At 48.8% G+C, this 23,295-nt stretch overlaps 1 protein-coding gene across 1 annotated transcript; it reads right to left on the reverse strand.

The window, feature by feature from the left end:
• Positions 1-593: 593 nt before the first annotated feature.
• Positions 594-18,557, reverse strand: LOC116938482 (large neutral amino acids transporter small subunit 4-like). The gene is made up of 10 exons (XM_076072669.1): positions 18,433-18,557; positions 17,081-17,173; positions 14,339-14,472; positions 13,703-13,854; positions 13,018-13,149; positions 12,007-12,133; positions 11,397-11,523; positions 11,064-11,137; positions 6,353-6,479; positions 594-4,865 (listed from the first exon to the last, which is right to left on the reverse strand). Exons 1-10 carry the CDS (start codon positions 18,457-18,459, stop codon positions 4,713-4,715), a joined length of 1,146 nt encoding a protein of 381 aa, XP_075928784.1. The 5' UTR covers positions 18,460-18,557; the 3' UTR covers positions 594-4,712.
• Positions 18,558-23,295: the final 4,738 nt, after the last annotated feature.

Below are 23,295 nucleotides of genomic sequence, written 5' to 3' on the forward strand. Positions count from 1 at the left end.
TGTACCCAAAAGTTTCCGATTTAATAAAAATAATGAAAAGTTTATCCACGAGCAGTGTCTTCTGAATGAGTGTTGTAAGAAGAGTGTTGGGTGGCCAAGGCGCGACACCAGGCATAGGCGACGGCGTGCCAGTTTAATCTTCCCCAACAGCGAGTGGCCTGTGCGGCCGAGGGGAACCTCTGTAAACGCGAGTTCTTGCCGACTTGCATCGTGGGTCCGCACGGTGTTCAGCGAGCGGAGGAGGAGGTGGGAGTGAGTGTGTTTGCGAATTTGGGTGTCGCTGCGCCCGCAGTCTTTGAGACTCGCGGCCATGGGTGGAGCGTGAAGATTTCGGGCTGCGTGAGCAGGTCGAGCCGCATGGCAGAGGGAGGGGAGGCAGAGACTTCCATTGTGCACCACCGTGCGCCACCGCCACCGCACACCACCGTCAATGTGTACCACCGCCACTGTGTACTACCACCACCGTGCACCACCGCCAATGTGCACCACCGTCACCGTGTACCACCACCACCGCGCACCACCGCCAATGTGCACCACCGTCAATGTGCACCACCACCGACGCAGCAGCGTCACCAAAAAAAATCAATCCCACATCGGTTTTGACAATTTTATTACGATAAAAGGATGGTTTAACACATCTTTACATAGCAATGAGCCATAGTTAAACACCTGACGATAAAACATAGACTGTACAGCAAAAGGATAATAATTTCTATGACGACGCGCGCACACGCATAAGCGGCTACAACAATCGCGCGTGCGGAATGAGGAGCGGAAAGTTAAAATTACAGCAGCCCGGGTGGCGAGCGCACTGTCCCATCCTGCTTTAAACCCAGGAGCACAGAGTTCGGAACTGAAGTCCGCCGAGTTTCTTGTACACCCCCCCCACTCACGTCGCAGTTTGTGCTCAGTACCGGGCTCCTGTTGAAATAATATAAGAAACTAAAATATTAACAAAAAGTAAAAAAAATCACAGCAGCCCGTGTGAGGGTTCTATTGCCAAAAAAGCAAGAGGCAGAATGGGTTCAGCACGCAGGAGGATTTCGCTACCAATATTATCCATAAGAGGTTTTGGGTTAGATCGTGTGCTGCATTAGTAACAAATTGGCATGTTTTGTTTCCGTGACAAACCTTACTAATTGGCTGTTTCGGGTGGTGGCGGGTTTAACGACGCATTTATATATACGTGATCTAACCCAAAAACCTTCATTATCCGCAGAATGATGTTTGACCGATTTCGGATCTGCCTGTAAAACACACCAGATGCAATAGAACTCGTCTTGCACGAAAACCCGAGTCATATCATGGAAAAGAGGAAGAATAATAAACTAAACTATTAAACTATGTGTTTTTTTATTTTTACCAGGTAAGGCCCCACTGAGTTATGTAGCTCTTTTTCAGAAGCGACCTGACTCACAAATGATAGCTGAACGAAGTGGGCTTATCATCATCGTCACCATCGCGTGGAAATTTATAGCAGCAGCCAAATACACTAAACGCGTGATGTTCATTATAAATGTCGAGGGAAACACCGGAGGACCCGGAGAAAATTACACACGACCACGGGGAGAAAACGCAAACTCCAAATATACAGCAGCTGGCATCAGGGTCGGGATCAAACCCACGACCTCCTGTATACCAGGCGAGGGAGATAACATCTCCTAGCCACCGTGGCACCCCAAAAATATCTCACGAAACCAGACGAGGGGAGAACTGCGCAGAAACGCATCATCTCCAGTGGTTTATTGTTACGCAACTGACAAAAAACCGGGACATTTCAGGGGAAAAATAATATCTCTATAAATGCCCACGGAAGACTTACAGATTTCCCAGGAACGCTACCCCAATAAGAGAACATCCTGGAAAAAAAAAACTAGGGCAGGAGGCGACGCTGGAATACACGTACAGCCCTTGAGCTAATCCACTCAATGGATGAGGGCCCCCCCCCCCCCACCATTCGGTGTGGGCCATGGGGGTTATTTGACCAAACTTTGCGTGGGGTTCCACAAATCGTGGATTATAATCCACTCCCCAGGTCTCGCCAGGACGTACTGTAGGCCACCCCAATTGCGGAAACACTGCGCCGCTTGCTAAGGTGGGTTTTACTGGTGAGGATGAGATATTACAGACCGGGTCTCGATTCGCGTTCTCGCAGATTGTTTGGCAGGCAACAGCCGAGTTTGTTGCTTGTTTTCAGCCACGGTCGGCGGACAGCACATTTTCACCACGAAATAAAAGCGGCCTTAGATTTTGTCTCCATCGATGTCTGGACATTTCAAAGTGGCGGTGAGAGTGCAGAGAAGGTCTGTGAAACATTGAGATGGAAAATCTCGTGGGAGACACCCATCAATATACGCAGAGTTTAGAGCTCAGCCCTCGATCAGTCCAGGGCTGAGCACTGGAAAATACTTCTCGATTCCTCCCTCGCTGGTCGGGGAGGTGGGGGGTGGACGTGGATCTGGGGATTTGGGGTACCACGGAAAATATACCATGAGGAATTAAACCCTGATTCCTTAGAGGAATTAAATCATGATTCCTTAGAAAACAGTTATTCACCGTTCTTACCGCACTTTTTTTTTAAACCAAAAGGTTCCAAATAATAAAAATGTGTTTGTTTGACCCACACATTCCTGAATGTTCAACACCTTGAGGAAGCCCTGCGTTTGGAGGTTTGAAAAAGTCTTAATAATTTTTAAAAAATTTTTGGGACAAATCCTATGCATGCAAGTTTGCGCCGTGTGAACCACAGCATGTCCCCAACATACTGTCGGCAGATACACCACGTGAAGCATATACAGTGAGGGAAAAAGTATTTGATCCCCTGCTGATTTTGTGCGTTTGCCCACTGACAAAGAAATGATCAGTCTATAATTTTAATGGTAGGTTTATTTGAACAGTGAGAGACAGAATAACAACAACAAAAATCCAGAAAAACCCATGTCAAAAATGTTATAAATTGATTTGCATTTTAATGAGGGAAATAAGTATTTGACCCCTCTGCAAAACATGACTTAGTACTTGGTGGCAAAACCCTTGTTGGCAATCACCGAGGTCAGATATTTCTTGTAGTTGGCCACCAGGTTTGCACACATCTCAGGAGGGATTTTGTCCCACTCCTCTTTGCAGATCTTCTCCAAGTCATTAAGGTTTCGAGGCTGACGTTTGGCAACTCGAACCTTCAGCTCCCTCCACAGATTTTCTATGGGATTAAGGTCTGGAGACTGGCTAGGCCACTCCAGGACCTTAATGTGCTTCTTCTTGAGCCACTCCTTTGTTGCCTTGGCCGTGTGTTTTGGGTCATTGTCATGCTGGAATACCCATCCACCACCCATTTTCAATGTCTTGGCTGAGGGAAGGAGGTTCTCACCCAAGATTTGACGGTACATGGCCCCGTCTATCGTCCCTTTGATGCGGTGAAGTTGTCCTGTCCCCTTAGCAGAAAAACACCCCCAAAGCATAATGTTTCCACCTCCATGTTTGACAGTGGGGATGGTGTTCTTGGGGTCATAGGCAGCATTCCTCCTCCTCCAAACACGGCGAGTTGAGTTGATGCCAAAGAGCTCCATTTTGGTCTCATCTGACCACAACACTTTCACCCAGTTGTCCTCTGAATCATTCAGATGTTCATTGGCAAACTTCAGACGGACATGTATATGTTACCTGTATAAAAGACACCTGGGAGCCAGAAATCTTTATGATTGAGAGGGGGTCAAATACTTATTTCCCTCATTAAAATGTAAATCAATTTATACCATTTTTGACATGCGTTTTTCTGGATCTTGTTGTTGTTATTCTGTCTCTCAATGTTCAAATAAACCTACCATTAAAATTATAGACTGATCATTTCTTTGTCAGTGGGCAAACGTACAAAATCAGCAGGGCATCAAATATTTTTTTTCCCTCACTGTAGGCAGGAAGGCAGGAAACAGCCACGCCCAGCATGGCGCGGGTTCACGCGACACTCCGCTCATCCTCACAGCAGCGGCGGCTTTTGGCTCGGCCATCAACCAAAGACGGACTTCACCGCATTGCACCACTTTCAGATGCGCTTCTGCAGCCGTCTGGAGCGCTCTTCCTTCTGATATTAGGAAGAAGCCACTGGAGCTATACAATTTTAAATATAAATTGAAAACCCATTTCGTTAGAACTGCTTTTTGTGTTTAGTTGTATGTCCTTCCGCAGCACCTCTGATTAGCACGGTTGGTTACGTGTGGTGCAAAAGAAGTTAAACACACGTGCATATAATGCCAATAGCATCACCGATCTCCGCCCATCATCTCCCATCCAGCGGCATATGTGGCGTGCAGAGTTTTATTTATTTAAACTTTTCCCCCACCACTGCGTTGATGTCAATCGATTCGTTTAACAGTCGAACCGATAATCAGTGTAATAATACTCGGAAACGCAGCACTAATTTTAACCCGATCGCAATATCAAAGACTCAATATATTGTAGGGATCACTCAACTTGTAGGGATCACTCAACATCTGTTTGCCCCGAGCCACACAGGCCATTGCATATCCCGGCAGACATTAACTTCAGAATTTCGGTTCATCATCACACGCAGCTCTCGCGGCTAAGAGGAATCAAAATCCTTGCTCCAAAATTCGGGCCATGCCTCCCAATTAATTTCAGGACGTGTCAACCTGTCACCTTGTCCATCCCTCACCGCCACCCCCTGGGACTTTCTCCCCCCCACCCCCCCCAAACCTCTACTTGGTTGTATGGGCCTCTTCCGGCAAGGTCGGCTGACTGCAAACGGCCGAATTTTCTCCTAGCTCCTTCGCCAGCCGCCGTTGGTAGTAGAGGAGGTAGAAGGGCAGGCCGAGGCTCAGCACCGAGACCGCCAGCAGGAGGCCGTTCACCTGTTGCAAAGACGAAGATCCCCCCTGTAGCCTTGACCGACTGTTGGGGCAAGTGCCGGTAGCGAGCACCTATGAAGGCCGACACGGCACACGGGGGTGGGTGGCCAGCACCACGCCCGGCCGCCTTTGCCTCCCTAGTGGCGATATTTACACTGCGCCAGGTACTCATTTGAGGCCGAGTCGACCTAGGGGAGGCCCAGGACCAGTTCAGATACTCGCCACCGGTGTTGGCCGTGAGCGCGTTTTGAACTCGGACCGCCCGGTTCGTAGCGCAGCGCTCTAACCGCTACACTACCGCTCCGCATAGATACCACACACACACACAGATACCACACACACACACACAGATACGCACACACAGATACCACACACACACAGACACCACACACACACACAGATACCACACACACACACAGACAACACACACACACGCACACACAGATACCACGCACACACACAGATACACACACACACAGATACCACACCCACACAGACACCACACACACACAGACATCAAACACGCAGATACCACACACACACAGACACCACACACACACAGATACACACACACAGATACCATGCACACACACAGATACCACACACACACGCACACACAGATACCACGCACACACACAGATACACACAGATACCACACACACACGCACACACAGATACCACGCACACACACAGATACACACACACACAGATACACATACATGCACACACACACACACAGACATCAAACACGCAGATACCACACACACACAGACACCACACACACACAGATACACACACACAGATACCATGCACACACACAGATACCACACACACACGCACACACAGATACCACGCACACACACAGATACACACAGATACCACACACACACGCACACACAGATACCACGCACACACACAGATACACACACAGATACACATACATGCACACACACACACAGATGCCACACACAGACACCACACACACACACACACAGATACCACACACACACAGACACACACACAGATACCATACATACACAGACACCACACACACACACAGATACCACACACACACAGATACCACACACACAAACAGACACACACACACAGATACCACACACACACAGATACCACACACACACACATACCACACACACACAGATACCACACATACACAGACACCACACACATACACAGACACCACACACACAGATACCACACACACACACATACCACACACACACAGATACCACACATACACAGACACCACACACATACACAGACACCACACACACACATACCACACACACAGAGACACCACACACATACACAGACACCACACACACACATACCACACATACACAGACACCACACACATACACAGACACCACACACACACACAGACACACACACACCACACACACAGATACCACACACACACACATACCACACACACACACACCACACACAGATACCACACACACACATACCCAGAGTGCGCTGTCTGCCAGAGTGTCGTCCACCAGGACGAGGTGCAGCGGGTGTTGCAGCAGCGTCACCAGCGCACTGGCGAGGAACTGGACTCCGTTCAGGTACCCAAAGTGCGACTCGGGGAACCTGCACACAGAAGCGGGTTCTGCTCTCAACGTGCCGCACCGCGTTTGCGCGCTTGAACCCGAGACGACATGTACCTACACACAGAGAGAAGACATGTACCTACACACATACAGAGAGAAGACATGTACCTACACACACACAGAGAATGCATGTACCTACACACACACAGAGAGAAGACATGTACCTACACACATACAGAGAGAAGACATGTACCTACACACACACACAGAGAAGACATGTACCTACACACACACACAGAGAAGGCATGTACCTACACACACACACAGAGAAGACATGTACCTACACACAAACACACAGAGAGAAGACATGTACCTACACACACACACAGAGAAGACATGTACACACACAGAGAGAGAAGGCATGTACACACACAGAGAGAGAAGGCATGTACACACACAGAAGGCATGTACCTACACACACACACAGAGAAGGCATGTACCTACACACACAGAGCAGACATGTACACAGAGAGAGAGAAGGCATGTACACACACACAGGGAAGACATGTACCTACACACACACACAGAGAAAAGACATGTACCTACACACACACACAGAGAAGACATGTACCTACACACACACACACACAGAGAAGACATGTACCTACACACACACAGAGAGAAGACATGTACCTACACACACACAGAGAGAAGACATGTACACACACACACAGAGAAGACATGTACACACACAGAGAAGGCATGTACCTACACACACACACAGAGAGAGGGAAGGCATGTACACACACAGAGAGAGAAGGCATGCACACACACAGAGAAGACATGTACACACACAGAGAAGACATGTACACACACACAGAGAAGACATGTACACACACACAGAAGACATGTACCTACACACAGAGAGAAGGCATGTACCTACACACACAGAGAAGACATGTACCTACACACACACACACAGAGAAGACATGTACCTACACACACACACAGAAGACATGTACCTACACACACACAGAGAAGACATGTACCTACACACACACACAGAGAAGACATGTACCTACACACAGAGAGAGAAGACATGTACACACACACAGAAGACATGTACACACACAGAGAGAGAAGACATGTACCCACACACACAGAGAGGAGGCATGTACCCACACATAGAGAAGACATGTACACACACACAGAGAAGACATGTACACACACACACAGAGAGAAGACATGTACACACACAGAGAGAAGACATGTACACACACAGAGAAGACATGTACACACACAGAGAAGGCATGTACCTACACACACACAGAGAGGAGGCATGTACCCACACAGAGAGAGAAGGAATGTACCCACACACACAGAGAGAGAAGGGATGTACCAACACACACACAGAGAGGAGGCATGTACCTACACACACACACAGAGAAGACATGTACACACACAGAGAGAGAGAAGACATGTACACACACACAGAGAAGACATGTACACACACAGAGAGAAGGCATGTACCCACACAGAGAGAGAAGACATGTACACAGAGAGAGAGAGAAGACATGTACACACACACAGAGAAGACATGTACCCACACACACAGAGAGAGAAGGCATGTACCAACACACACACAGAGAAGGCATGTACCCACACAGAGAGGAGGCATGTACCCACACGCACACATAGAAGGCATGTACCCACACACACACAGAGAAGGCATGTACCCACACACACACAGGGGAGGCATGTACCCACACACACAGAGAGGAGGCATGTACCCACACACACAGAGAGAAGGCATGTACCCACACACACACAAGGCATGCACCCACACACACACACAGAGAGAAGGCATGTACCCACACACACACACACACAGAAGGCATGTACCCACACACAGAGAAGGCATGTACCCCCACACACAGAGAGAGAAGGCATGTACCCACACACACAGAGAAGGCATGTACCTACAAACGCACAGAGAGAAGGCATGTGCCCCCACACACAGAGAGGGAGAGAAGGCATGTACCCACACACACAGAGAAGGTATGTACCCACACACAGAGATAAGGCATGTACCCACACACTCACACAGATAAGGCATGTACCCACACACACACACAGAGAAGGCATGTACCCACACACACACACACAGAGAAGGCATGTACCCACACACACACAGAGATAAGGCATGTGCCCACACACACACAGAGACAGAAGGCATGTACCCCCCACACACAGAGAGAAGGCATGTACCCACACACACAAAGAAGGCATGTACCCTGTTGCGTATCAATGCGTTCTGTCGTCACAAACGCCTCCTCCCCCCCCCCAACACCTCCGATGAGCACGGTTGGCTAACGTACGGTGCGAAAGAAGTTCGACATCCTGTACGTACAAACGTACAGACGTCCTTCCACCCCCCCGCCCCCTGACGCACTTTCAAAAATGTTCCTGCACGGTATCCATGCCGCAGCCTGCATCCTTCCCCCCACACTCAAAGACTTTCGCACGACCGCCCCCCAGCGCGGGCTCGTTATATACTCATCTATCTACAACATACACATATTGTCTAGTTATATACTCATCTATCTACTACATACACATATTGTCTAGTTATATACTCATCTATCTACTACATACACATACACAGATTGTCTAGTTATATACTCATCTATCTACAACATACACATATTGTCTAGTTATATATTCATCTATCTACAACATACACATACACAGATTGTCTCGTTATATACTCATCTATCTACAACATACACATATTGTCTCGTTATATACTCATCTATCTACAACATTCACATACACATATTGTCTCGTTATATACTCATCTATCTACAACATTCACATACACATATTGTCTAGTTATATACTCATCTATCTATAACATACACATATTGTCTAGTTATATACTCATCTATCTACAACATACACGTACCCAGATTGTCTAGTTATATACTCATCTATCTACAACATTCACATACACATATTGTCTAGTTATATACTCATCTATCTACAACATACACATACACATATTGTCTCGTTATATACTCATCTATCTACAACATACACGTACACAGATTGCCTAGTTATATACTCATCTATCTACAACATACACATATTGTCTCGTTATATACTCATCTATCTACAACATACACATACACATATTGTCTCGTTATATACTCATCTATCTACAACATTCACATACACATATTGTCTAGTTATATACTCATCTTTCTACAACATACACGTACACATATTGTCTAGTTATATACTCATCTATCTACAACATACACATATTGTCTAGTTATATACTCATCTATCTACAACATACACATACACATATTGTCTCGTTATATACTCATCTATCTACAACATTCACATACACATATTGTCTAGTTATATACTCATCTATCTACAACATTCACATACACATATTGTCTCGTTATATACTCATCTATCTACAACATTCACATACACATATTGTCTAGTTATATACTCATCTATCTACAACATACACATATTGTCTAGTTATATACTCATCTATCTACAACATACACGTACACATATTGTCTAGTTATATACTCATCTATCTACAACATTCACATACACATATTGTCTAGTTATATACTCATCTATCTACAACATACACATACACATATTGTCTAGTTATATACTCATCTATCTACAACATACACATACACAGATTGTCTAGTTATATACTCATCTATCTACAACATACACGTACACAGATTGCCTAGTTATATACTCATCTATCTACAACATACACATACACATATTGTCTAGTTATATACTCATCTATCTACAACATACACATACACATATTGTCTAGTTATATACTCATCTATCTACAACATACACATACACATATTGTCTAGTTATATACTCATCTATCTACAACATACACATACACAGATTGTCTAGTTATATACTCATCTATCTACAACATACACGTACACAGATTGCCTAGTTATATACTCATCTATCTACAACATACACATACACATATTGTCTAGTTATATACTCATCTATCTACAACATACACATACACATATTGTCTAGTTATATACTCATCTATCTACAACATACACATACACATATTGTCTAGTTATATACTCATCTATCTACAACATACACATACACAGATTGTCTAGTTATATACTCATCTATCTACAACATACACGTACACAGATTGCCTAGTTATATACTCATCTATCTACAACATACACATACACATATTGTCTAGTTATATACTCATCTATCTACAACATACACATACACAGATTGTCTAGTTATATACTCATTTATCTACTACATACACATACACATATTGTCTAGTTATATACTCATCTATCTACAACATTCACATATTGTCTAGTTATATACTCATCTATCTACAACATTCACATATTGTCTAGTTATATACTCATCTATCTACAACATTCACGTAAAAAGATTGTCTCTACGCCCGTCACGTTCCATAACCGCGGGGTTCCCCTGAGCGGGCGGCGAGGAGGGGGGCCCCCCCGACCCCCCCCCCCAAATCCCTCCCCCCCCCATCTGGCGTGCGACTTACACCGCTGTGTAGAGCTCGTTGCATGCCATGGCCACGGCCGCGCGGTCCACGGTGTGCAGGATGAACGTGGCGATCTGAAACCCACGGGAGAGGGCGCGGTTACGGTGGCGGGCGAGGTCCCACGTCGAGCGGTACAAATCCACGAGAACACTTGACAACAACACAATCTCGATGTCAATTCACATCGAAAACCCGTCCGGATTCACGTCGGAAAGATGCGTCGTAAATCGGTCCACGGTGGCATTGTATGAACGTCGTGAATGCCTTTGCTATAATTCATGTTGTGCCCATGCTGCTGGGCAGGTGTTGCCGTGAGGCCAGGTGTGGTGAGACCTGCAGGTGAAGGTTGGGCACCAGGCTCGTGATGCCGAACGCCAGCAGCAGCACACTGGTCGTGAAGAAGACGCACATCGCTCTGCGCACCTTGGTGATCTTCCTGGACAGATCCCGCTCCTCCTCGCTGCACGACACGGTCACGGCCTCCGTTAGCGGTCCGTCCGCGTGGCCGGGGTGGTGGCACTGAGCGGTGGCACTGGGGCGGTGGCACTGGGCGGTGGCACTGGGGCGGTGTGACTGGGGCGGTGGCACGGGGATGGTGACACTGGGGCGGTGACACTGGGCGGTGGCACTGGGCGGTGGCACTGAGCGGTGGCACTGGGCGGTGACACTGAGCGGTGACACTGGGCGGTGACACTGGGGCGGTGACACTGGGCGGTGACACTGGGCGGTGACACTGGGCGGTGTGACTGGGGCGGTGACACTGGGGCGGTGGCACGGGGACGGTGGCATTGGGCGGTGGCACGGGGACGGTGGCACGGGGACGGTGGCACTGGGCGGTGACACTGGGCGGTGGCACGGGGACGGTGGCACGGGGACGGTGGCACGGGGACGGTGGCACTGGGGCGGTGACACTGGGCGGTGGCACTGGGCGAACCGACCCTACCTTTCAGCGACGGCCGGGTCGGCCCTGGAGGCAGCTGTCTCCCGCATGAGCAGGTGACCCAGCAGAGGGCACACGAGCAGGCAGAGCGGCTGCAGCAGCCCAAACACCGTCACGTAGAGCTCCGTGTCTGTGAGCGGCCACGCCGCACGACAAAGACAAAAATCCCCACCGCCACCAGTATAGCCTTTAACGGGCTGTCAGGGCAAGTGCCGTTAGCGAGCACCTAGTACCATACTACTACTATTTTTATTTTTACCAGGTAAGGCCCCACTGAGCGATGTAGCTCTTTTTCAGAAGCGACCTGGCTATCACAAATGACAGCTCAACGAAGTGGGCTTTTCATCATCATCATCGTCACGTGCACATTTAAAGCAGCCAAATGCTCTATCTAAATGGGTGACGTTGATTCTAAATGTGGAGGGGAAAACCCAGAAGACCATCACGGGGGGAGAGACACGCAAACTCCAAATATACAGCAGTAGGCTCAAACCCACGACCTCCTGCACACCAGGCGAGGTAGTTACCATCTCCTAGCCACCTCGGCTTGAATTTCTCAGACATCTCTGCCTCAAGAAAACACTCACATTGGTTTTGTCTTTGTATTGCTTTTTGTAACTTGCTGACCCGCCCCTAGAGGACATCTGTGAAAAAGAGCTTCATAGCTCATCGGATTTCTCCTGCAATCTAGATAAAGATTCTGATTCGGGGGGGGGGGGTGGGGAGTTAAAATTCCTATTATATAAAAAGTGTATTGGGTCCCACGAATGCATTGCTTGTGCATTTTCCCCCGAAATGCAACGTGCCAGCAACGTATTGTCATTTTGACTTCAGTAAAAATGAGTTTATTCGGAAGTAATAAACTCATTCATCTCAACCGCGGTTGAGACATTTGTCACCGATGTTGGCCGTGAGCGGCAATCAAACTCGGAGGGCCACCGACTTCGAAGGGCGGTAGCGCTAACCGCTGCGCCACCGCTCCCCGGCACACTCGGAGTCACGCGGCTCTCTCACCCGCGGGCCCTCCGGGCAGGAGGCTGCCCAGCGAGCCCAGGTAGAAGGTCAGGTGCAGCTGGGTCACGGCCATCGTGACCATGCTCCACAGCATCACGGGGGTGAAGATGCTCCTCATGAACGCCAGGCTGCCTGCGGACGCACGACAAAGACAAAGATCCCCCGTGTAGCCTTACAACGGACTGTTGGGGCGAGCGCTGTTAGCGCGCGCCTATGAAGGCCGCCACGGCACACGAGGGGGTGGGTGGCCAGCACCACGCCCGGCCGCCTTTGTCTCCCCAGTGGCGATGTCTACCACACACCGCACCAGCTACTCATTTGAGACTGAGTCGACGTAGGGGAGGCCCAGGACCGGTTCAGATAATCGTCACCGGTGTTGGCGGCCGTGAGCGGGAATCGAACTTGGGTGGTCGGGTTTCATAGCTACATCTACACAACGCCCGGGCACGTGTACATATAGCTTCTGAAAGTTGAAGCTTGTACCTGGTAAAATGAAAATAAAATAGTTTAGAGAGAATCACCCCTGCCAGAGGAATGAGGAATTTCCACTACCGGCTCCGGGGGGGGGGGGGTGGGGTTAGGGGGGAGGGGTGTTGGCTGTTAAACCGGACATCACTTTGAGTTACGAAAAAAAAGTTTAAACATCTTCTTGAACGCGATAATTATTTACGGGGGAGCAACGCACGCTCGGTGGAGGTGCGGTCAGCGGACTGCAGCAGGGAGTGCTGCTCGCGAAGGTCGGGCCGCAGACGGTAGCCCATGGCGGCCATCTGAGCGTAGAACTCCTTGCCCTGCGTGCCACGCTGCGAGCCGCGAAAACTCAGCTTCAGTCGGATGCTGCACGCGGGGGCACGCGCACACACGGGTATAACAAAAAAAACAAAGATACAAAGATCCCCCGTGTAACCTGTAACAGACTGTAGGGGCAAGTGCTGTTAGCGAGCACCTATGAAGGCCGGCACGGCACACGAGGTTGTGGGTGGCCAGCAGCACGGCCGGCCGCCTTTGTCAGCAGCGTCCTGCTGCGTTTAAAACTCACACGAGGGAGGGGGCAACACTCTATCCCCGCACCAATGGAAACAGGTGGCGATTAGCCCGCTCGCTGGACGGGGAAGCCAGGGGTTCGGCTCCACCGCGATGAACCACGGGAAGGGAGATTTTTCAACATTCATGCGGTGATCCGCCACCGCTCGCTGCCTCCGCAGTGCTGGATTGGAGGCCATTTGCATGGCGGAGCGTAACCGCCGGCCACTGGCTGGCTGATGTTTGTTATTGCTGTTTGTTATTGCTGTTTGTTGACGATCGACGCGGGTCTACTCACGAGTGGTTCATGTGCGCGGGGCCCGTCATGGCTTCCTCGGGCCAGCCGAACATGGCGTTGAGGAAGATGACCACGGCCAGCAGGGCCCAGCCCAGGCAGATGTAGATGAAGGGGACCCCGGCCTCGTACATGACCTGCGGCGTGAGCAACGCGGACGACTCTCGTCACCCTCCCTGCCTCTCCTCTCCCCGGACGTGCAGAGAGGCACAGCGGCACCTCCTCGCACTCCGGTCCCCTGCGACAAACCCGAGGCTCGACGGAACTGGCCCAACGCTCCGGAGCGTGAACCTCCTGGAAAGAACGCGTCTTCGGCCGAGCCGTCGGACAAAGACGGCGGTCGCCGCACTGCGCGGCGCTTCCGGACGCGCTTCTGCGGCCGTCTGGAACGCGCTCTTCCTTCCGATATTATAATGGCACTGGAGCTATGCATTTTTAAATCATAATCTTCTCGATTGACAAACTAATTTCTCTGCAACTGCTTTTTGTGTGTCAGTTTGTTGTCCTTCCCCCGTACCTCCGATGAGCGCAGTTGGCTACGTCCGGCGTGAAAGAAGTTCAACACACTTGTACATATACTACACTACTATACACGACACCATACACACTCCACTACAATACACCACTATACTACATTGAAAACGAATTTCTTTAGAACTAAATATTGTCTTTAGCTTGTTGTCCTTCCCCCGCACGTCCGATTATCACGGTTGGCTAGGTAGGGTGCTAAAGAAGTTCAACATTCATACGTGCATAACTCCGATTAGCGCGGCCGGCGACATACAGTAGATGCATCCATACGCAGTGACCGGGACAAGTGTGGGATCGGAACCGCGAACCTCTGCGACAAGCGCGCGGACGTACCACCGACATGGCCGGCGTGCCACCCACCACGTGACGAGATCTCAGGGCGTGCCACCCACCACGTGACGAGATCTCAGGGCGTGCCACCCACCACGTGACGAGATCTCAGGGCGTGCCACCCACCACGTGACGAGATCTCACGGCGTGCCACCCACCACGTGACGAGATCTCAGGGCGTGCCACCCACCACGTGACGAGATCTCAGGGCGTGCCACCCACCACGTGACGAGATCGCACGGCGTGCCACCCACCACGTGACGAGATCTCAGGGCGTGCCACCCACCGCGTGACGAGATCTCAGGGCGTGCCACCCACCACGTGACGAGATCTCACGGCGTGCCACCCACCACGTGACGAGATCTCAGGGCGTGCCACCCACCACGTGACGAGATCTCAGGGCGTGCCACCCACCACGTGACGAGATCTCAGGGCGTGCCACCCACCACGTGACGAGATCTCACGGCGTGCCACCCACCACGTGACGAGATCTCAGGGCGTGCCACCCACCACATGACGAGATCTCAGGGCGTGCCACCCACCACGTGACGAGATCTCAGGGTGTGCCACCCACCACGTGACGAGATCTCGCGGCGTGCCACCCACCACGTGACGAGATCTCAGGGTGTGCCACCCACCACGTGACGAGATCTCGCGGCGTGCCACCCACCACGTGACGAGATCTCATGGCGTGCCACCCACCACGTCACGAGATCTCAGGGTGCTAACCTCACAAGCGCGAACCACGATAGGCAGACGGTCGTGTGTGTGTGTGAGATGAGCCGTGTGTGTGTGTGTGTGAGATGAGCCGTGTGTGTGTGTGTGTGAGATAAGCTGTGTGTGTGTGTATGAGATGAGCCGTGTGTGTGTGTGTGAGATGAGCCGTGTGTGTGTGTGTGTGTGACCGTGTGTGTGTGTGACCGTGTGTGTGTGTGTGACCGTGTGTGTGATGAGCCGTGTGTGTGTGACCGTGTGTGTGTGTGACCGTGTGTGTGTGTGACCGTGTGTGTGTGTGTGACCGTGTGTGTGTGTGTGTGACCGTGTGTGTGTGTGACCGTGTGTGTGTGTGACCGTGTGTGTGTGTGACCGTGTGTGTGTGTGTGTGTGACCGTGTGTGTGTGTGTGACTGTGTGTGTGTGACCGTGTGTGTGTGACCGTGTATGTGTGTGTGTGACCGTGTATGTGTGTGTGTGTGACCGTGTGTGTGTGTGTGACCGTGTGTGTGTGTGACCGTGTGTGTGTGACCGTGTGTGTGTGTGTGTGACCGTGTGTGTGTGTGTGACCGTGTGTGTGCGTGTGTGACTGTGTGTGTGTGACCGTGTGTGTGTAACCGTGTATGTGTGTGTGTGACCGTGTGTGTGTGTGACCGTGTGTGTGTGTGTGACCGTGTGTGTGTGTGACTGTGTGTGTGTGTGACTGTGTGTGTGTGACCGTGTGTGTGTGTGTGACCGTGTGTGTGTGTGTGACCGTGTGTGTGTGTGTGACTGTGTGTGTGACCGTGTGTGTGTGACCGTGTGTGTGTGTGTGTTACCGTGTGTGTGTGACCGTGTGTGTGTGTGACTGTGTGTGTGACCGTGTGTGTGTGACCGTGTGTGTGTGACCGTGTGTGTGTGTGTGTGACCGTGTGTGTGTGTGCTCGTGTGTGTGTGTGTGTGACTGTGTGTGTGTGACCGTGTGTGTGTGTGTGACCGTGTGTGTGTGTGTGACCGTGTGTGTGTGTGTGACTGTGTGTGTGACCGTGTGTGTGTGACCGTGTGTGTGTGTGTGTGACCGTGTGTGTGTGACCGTGTGTGTGTGTGTGTGACCGTGTGTGTGTGTGTGCGATGAGCCGTGTGTGTGTGTGACCGTGTGTGTGTGTGCTCGTGTCGCCAGGTGTGCCCCCACCTTGAGGATGGTCATGGTGAAGGCTGCCGAGCAGAAGGAACCCAGCAAAAGGGCGGAGAACACGTTGGATATCGTCTGGAACATTTCAGCCAGCTGGGGAGGGGGCACACGGTTACACACACACGGCCACACACACACACACGGTCACACATACACACACACACGGTCACACATACACACACGCACGGTCACACACACATACACACGGTCACACACACACGGTCACACACACACACACACGGTCACACACACACACATGGTCACACACACAGTCACACAAAAATACAAAGATCCCCTGTATAGCCTTAACAGACGATAGGATCAAGTGCTGCTAGCGAGCACCTATGAAGGCCGGAAAGGTACACGAGGGGGTGGGTGGCCAGCACCACGTCCGACCGCCTTTGTCTCCCTAGCGGCCATGTTTACACACCGCACCAGGTACTCATTTGAGGCTGAGTCGACCTAGGGGAGGCCCGGGACCGGTTTAGATAATCGTCACTGGTGTTGACCATGAGCGGGAATTGAACCCGTGTCGCCGGGTTCATAGTGCAGCACGCTAACCGCTACACCCACCGCTCCCCACTATGGATACATACACACACACACAGGTACACACGCTATCACTTGTGATGGCCAGGTCGCGTCTGTAAAAATAACTCTGTAGCTACTCGGTAAAATAAAAAATGACGTGTTGAGTTTATAGTTTTATAGTTCAGAGGCGACGGGTACAAGAAAGGACGGAGGACTCCGTCGGCGACGTGAGTGTGGGTCGAGGCGACGTGAGTGGAGGTCGAGGTGATGTGAGTGGAGGTCGAGGCGACATGAGTGCAGGTCGAGGCCACGTGAGTGGAGGTCGAGGCCACGTGAGTGCAGGTCGAGGCGACGTGAGTGCAGGTCGAGGCCACGTGAGTGGAGGTCGAGGTGACGTGAGTGGAGGTCGAGGCCAGGTGAGTGGAGGTCGAGGTGACGTGAGTGCAGGTCGAGGCGACGTGAGTGCAGGTCGAGGCGACGTGAATGCAGGTCGAGGTCACGTGAGTGGAGGTCGAGGCCACGTGAGTGCAGGTCGAGGCGACGTGAGTGGAGGTCGAGGCGACGTGAGTGGAGGTCGAGGCCACGTGAGTGTAGGTCGAGGTGACGTGAGTGGAGGTCGAGGCGACGGTAATCGCGTCGCGGTGTTCACAAAGCGACGACGCATTTGCGATACGACGGAGATAGCGCCGTCGACACCGCGACCCCCAGGTCGGCCGATTCTCGCGTTGCCCAAATCCCCCGCCCCGTCGACGTGACGGGCTGCGGACGCAGCGACGCAGCGACGCAGCGACGCAGCGACGCGACAACGATCGCCCGCTCACCATCTGGCCCGAGACGTTGATGCACATCCCTCCGAATCCGTTGAGCGACACGGCGACGAACACGAGCGTGGAGAGATCTGCACGCACGCACGCACGCACGCGAACGTCACCGTGCGCCCCGCTGGTCCGTGCCCATCGCGCGCGTGCAGTCAAAGCCGTCGTCGTGAGTTGGCCGAATCGCCTTTCGAAGCGAGCCGCGTGGCTCAAAGCGCGTAGGCTCGGCGGGGCGGCGAGCCCGCTCTCTGCCCCGCTTCCAACCCGGGTCTCCGGGACTGAGGTCCCGCGGATGTTTTGTTTGTTGTTGTTTTTGTTTGTCGTGCTTGAGCACCATTGCCAACGCAAAAGTGGCAGCAGCAGCAGCGGCGGCGGCGGCGGCGGCGGCGACGCCACCAAGTAATTTGTTCGTGAAAAGATAATCGTAATAAAGGTTTTTTTTTGGGTTAGATCGCGTTTATTTATAAATGTGTCGCAACCCTCCACCACCCGACACGGCCAATCAGCAAAGAAAAGTGTCACGTTGACAAAAGACAAATAATTCACCACTTCAGCCCACCGGTGTGTTGAAGAGTTAATCCACATTTACAGTTTGAGTACGACGTTTCGCTGGTAAATACTTCCAGCATCATCGGGCAATTCGCCAGAATGGTAAAGCCCTCGCTTGCTCCCGGTTTTATATAGAGCAGAAGAGTGACGTCATCACTTAACTCATCAGGTGCAGTGATTAGAGGCGGAGGGGGGGGTAATGTAATTATATAATCGATTAGTAATCAGTCATTGGTTATGATTAGTAATGAGTTGTAGATTAGTAATTCTTTAAATCAAAATGTAATGTGTATTATTTAATAATACGCTTCCAGGCCGCACTGAGCCGGTAGCTGTCAGAGCGATTAAAGTTATTCTTGTTCCTCTCAATTTCAATGGATTCCCTAATTAGTCTTTGCCAGTAATAATTAGTTTTACACACCACTGCAACATTGTCAAAATCAATTGAGTGTCCTTGTTGACAAGCATGTTCTGCCACTGCCGACAGTTGTGTTTGAGATAATTTAATATTTCTCTGATGTTCTTTTAGTCTTACGCTGATGTTACGTCCCGTCTGCCCAATGTAGCAGCTGCCACATGAACAATTAATCCGATATACACCTTCTGTTGATAGTTTAGGTAATGCGTCTTTAGTGCAAGATACTAGTTTTTGAATTTTGTGTACTGTACCAAATCTTACTGTAATGTTTTGCTTTTGCAAAACGCGGGCTAATTTGTCAGTTACTCCTGAGATATATGGAATTTTTATTGTTTTAACAATCTGGTCGCTTTCAGTAGTATTGCTTTGCGATCGTGATTTGGCATTCAGTGCTCTGTTAATTTGAGCATTATTGTAGCCATTCTGTCGTAGTGCGTCTTTAACGTGTTTAATCTCTCTCACTAGACTCTCACCATCTGACACTGTTTTCGCCCGATGCACGAGCGTCTTAATAAGAGAGGATTTTTGAGCTGGATGATGATGTGATTCTGCATTCAGATAGGCATCAGTGTGCGTTTGCTTTCTGTAAACGCTGTGTGTTATTTTACCGTTTAGGCCATGTCCAAGCAAAATATCTAGGAATGGGAGTGTATTATTCACCTCCATTTCCATGGTGAACTGGATGGCCGGGTTTTGTGCATTGAGATGATTTAGAAAATCATTAAGTGTATCTTTACCATGTGGCCAGACAACCAAAGTGTCATCCACATACCTAAACCAAAAGGATGGTTTTAATGTGCTCGAGGCAAGTGCTCTTATTTCAAAGTTTTCCATGTACAAATTTGCTATAGCAGGGGATAAAGGAGAACCCATTGCTGCTCCTTCCTTTTGTTTAAAGAAATCCCCTCTCCATAAGAAGTAAGTGTTATTTAAGCAATGGCCAGCAAGTTTCGGAATATCTTTTTGTAAACCGGTATTCTTTACTAGTGTATCAAGTAATTTAAGCGATTCGTCCACTGGATCCTTAGTGAATAGAGAAATCACATCAAAGCTTACCAGAATATCATCAGGAGTAAGTTTAATATCTTTAATCACATTCACAAGATGTTCTGAATTTTTTATGAATGAAGATGTCTTACCGATGTAGGGCTGTATTTGTTTGGTTATATATTTTGCTAATTGATATGTGGCAGAGCCAATTGTACTGACTATGGGTCGTAATGGGATGCCGATTTTATGAATCTTTGGTAGCCCATAGAGTCTAGGTGGTTTTGAGGCCCTTGGCTTAATTAGGTATTGCTCATTTTTAGGGATTAATGAATTTGCAATTATTGCAGTGGTCTTACGTTCTAAAGTATTAGTTGGATCTCGTTTAATTTTAATGTAGGTACTTTCCTCTAGTAAATTTCTAATTTTATTATCATAATCGGCTCGTGACATCAGTACAGTAGTGCGGCCTTTATCAGCTGCTAGGATTTGGATATCCTTATTTACACGCAGCTCTCTTAAGGCTTTTGCCTCGTTAGAGCTAATATTTACTTTTGGAACTTTGTTATTCTCAATTATTTTAGCAACCTCATGTCTAGTCATCTCTGCCTCATTATGTGGAAGGAGTCTAACTGCTGATTCTACCTCAGCAATTATCTCATCCACTGGAATTGTGCGTGGGGTAACGGCAAAGTTAAGGCCTTTAGAAAGGATAGAGACCATGTCACCGGTTAATACAGTGTTGGTCAAGTTCAGTACAGTTTTGTTTTTACATTTTTGGTTTTCAGTAGGGATTTGTTTATTATGTAGTCTAGAAAATTTATTAATTTGGTTAGTTTTTGTTAGTTTAAACACATTATCAGCCGATTGTTGTGTTATGTTATCGATTATATTCCAATAATGCATAGATACACTATTGCTTATATCTAAGTGTAACTGCTTTAGCGATTCCGAAATGTAAGATAATTCACTCCTATTGTGCTGTATTCTCTCTATTAATAATAATTCGCTAGCTTTGTGTAGTATTTGGTTAGCTTTAGAAGACTTTATGTGATGTGTTATTTTAACTGCGTTTGGTATTACCTTTGAATCTCTGCACCTTTTGAGGAACGCCAGTGAAGATATCAATTTCATCCGCTTAATGCGAAGCTTCTCCAATTTTCTGGTTTTAAGAAAAGTATCCTCCCCATAGAGGTTAGTCAGTTTAACACGTAGGCTTTCGCGACCAATATTATTCATAATAAAGGTTTTTTGGGTTAAATCGCGTTTATTTTAAGGATCTTAAAGTTATGTGAAAACCCTCCCCGTAGAGGCGATTAAATTTTGATTTAAAGCTTTCGTGACTGCAGGCCACCAAGATTATACGGCTTACCAAAAATACATAAAGTTGATACACCTCTTCGTCCCATAGTCTCTACTATCAGCTCCCCCACCTACAAACTAGCTCGTTTTTTGTCTGAAATCCTGCGTCCTTTCACTGGAAAGACCACCTCTGCGGTACAAAATTCTACTCACCTGGTATCAACAATCAAGGGTATTTCCCTGTCCCCAGACGACCTGCTTGTCAGTTTTGATGTAGTTTCCTTATTCACCAAGGTTCCTGTACCTGACACCATTGCAATCATTGAAGACTTGGTTCATCAAGGACTAAACACTGAGGTACCCCCCCTGGTGAGACACTGTTTAACCAATACATACTTCACTTGGAATGGAACTTTCTACAAACAAACTGAGGGCACCCCAATGGGCTCCCCCCTTTCTCCAGTTATAGCTAACATTTTCATGGAGAAATTTGAGACTGACGCCATCCAGACTGCCACTCTGCGCCCAACCTTATGGAAGAGGTACGTGGATGACACTTTTGTCATCTGGCCACATGGCCGGCCTGCTCTAGACCAATTCTTCGACCACATCAATTCCATACACCCAGCCATCAGATTTACCATGGAAGTCGAAATAGATGGCAAGATACCTTTTTTGGATGTCCTAATTAAAAAGAGACCTGATGGTTCAATGAGCCACTCTGTCTACAGGAAAGCTACCCATACGGATGCTTATCTGAAACCGGATTCCCACCACCATCCATCACAGAAGAATTCTCTCATCAAGACTCTGTATCATAGAGCCCAATGCATATCCGACCAGGAACACATAAGCAGTGAACTCAAGCACGTACACCAAGCTCTTAGGGCTAATGGTTACTCCGACTATACAATCCGCAAAGCTATCACTCAAACCATGAAGAAGAACCCTCTTGAGGAGCCTTTCAAAACCATCACTTTACCCTACATTGCTGGGATCACAAAAAAGATCTCCAAAATCTTGAATAAACACAAGATCCAGGTCCGTTTCAACACATTACATAAAATCCGTGATCTGGTTCCGTCTGTAAAAGATGTGATTCCGGACATACAATACCCTGGTGTCTACAAACTAAGTTGCCTCTGTGGTAGTAGTTACATTGGAGAAACCAAACGCCATATCTCGGACCGCATTCGTGAACATAAAGCAGACCTTAAACACGGTAGGACCAACACCTCGGCCGTAGCAGATCATTGTTCTAATTCAGTAGGCTCACATGCCATTGACTTTTCCAAGACGGAGGTTCTTTGTAAGCCATCTGGCTTCCATGAGAGATTCGTTCATGAGGCTATCCACATATACAAACACAGAGACAATTTCAACCGAGAAGATGGATTCTATCTTAGCAATCATTGGAAAGATTTGATAAATCATTTCAGTTCTTGATTGATTGTTCACGCTTACAGTGCCTTTCAGACAGCATACATAAAAACAAATTTCGTCTCCCCCCTCCTCTTTTCAAAAAATAGATGGACTAGTCCTGGCAAACAGCCAATCGTTGCGCGACGCAAACGTTATTTTTATATAAATAAATAAATAAATATGCCGTTTTC

Source organism: Petromyzon marinus, chromosome 38, assembly GCF_048934315.1.
Source record: "Petromyzon marinus isolate PM22_M1 ecotype Great Lakes invasive population chromosome 38, UKy_Petmar_22M1.pri1.0, whole genome shotgun sequence".
Classification (NCBI taxonomy): domain Eukaryota; kingdom Metazoa; phylum Chordata; class Hyperoartia; order Petromyzontiformes; family Petromyzontidae; genus Petromyzon; species Petromyzon marinus.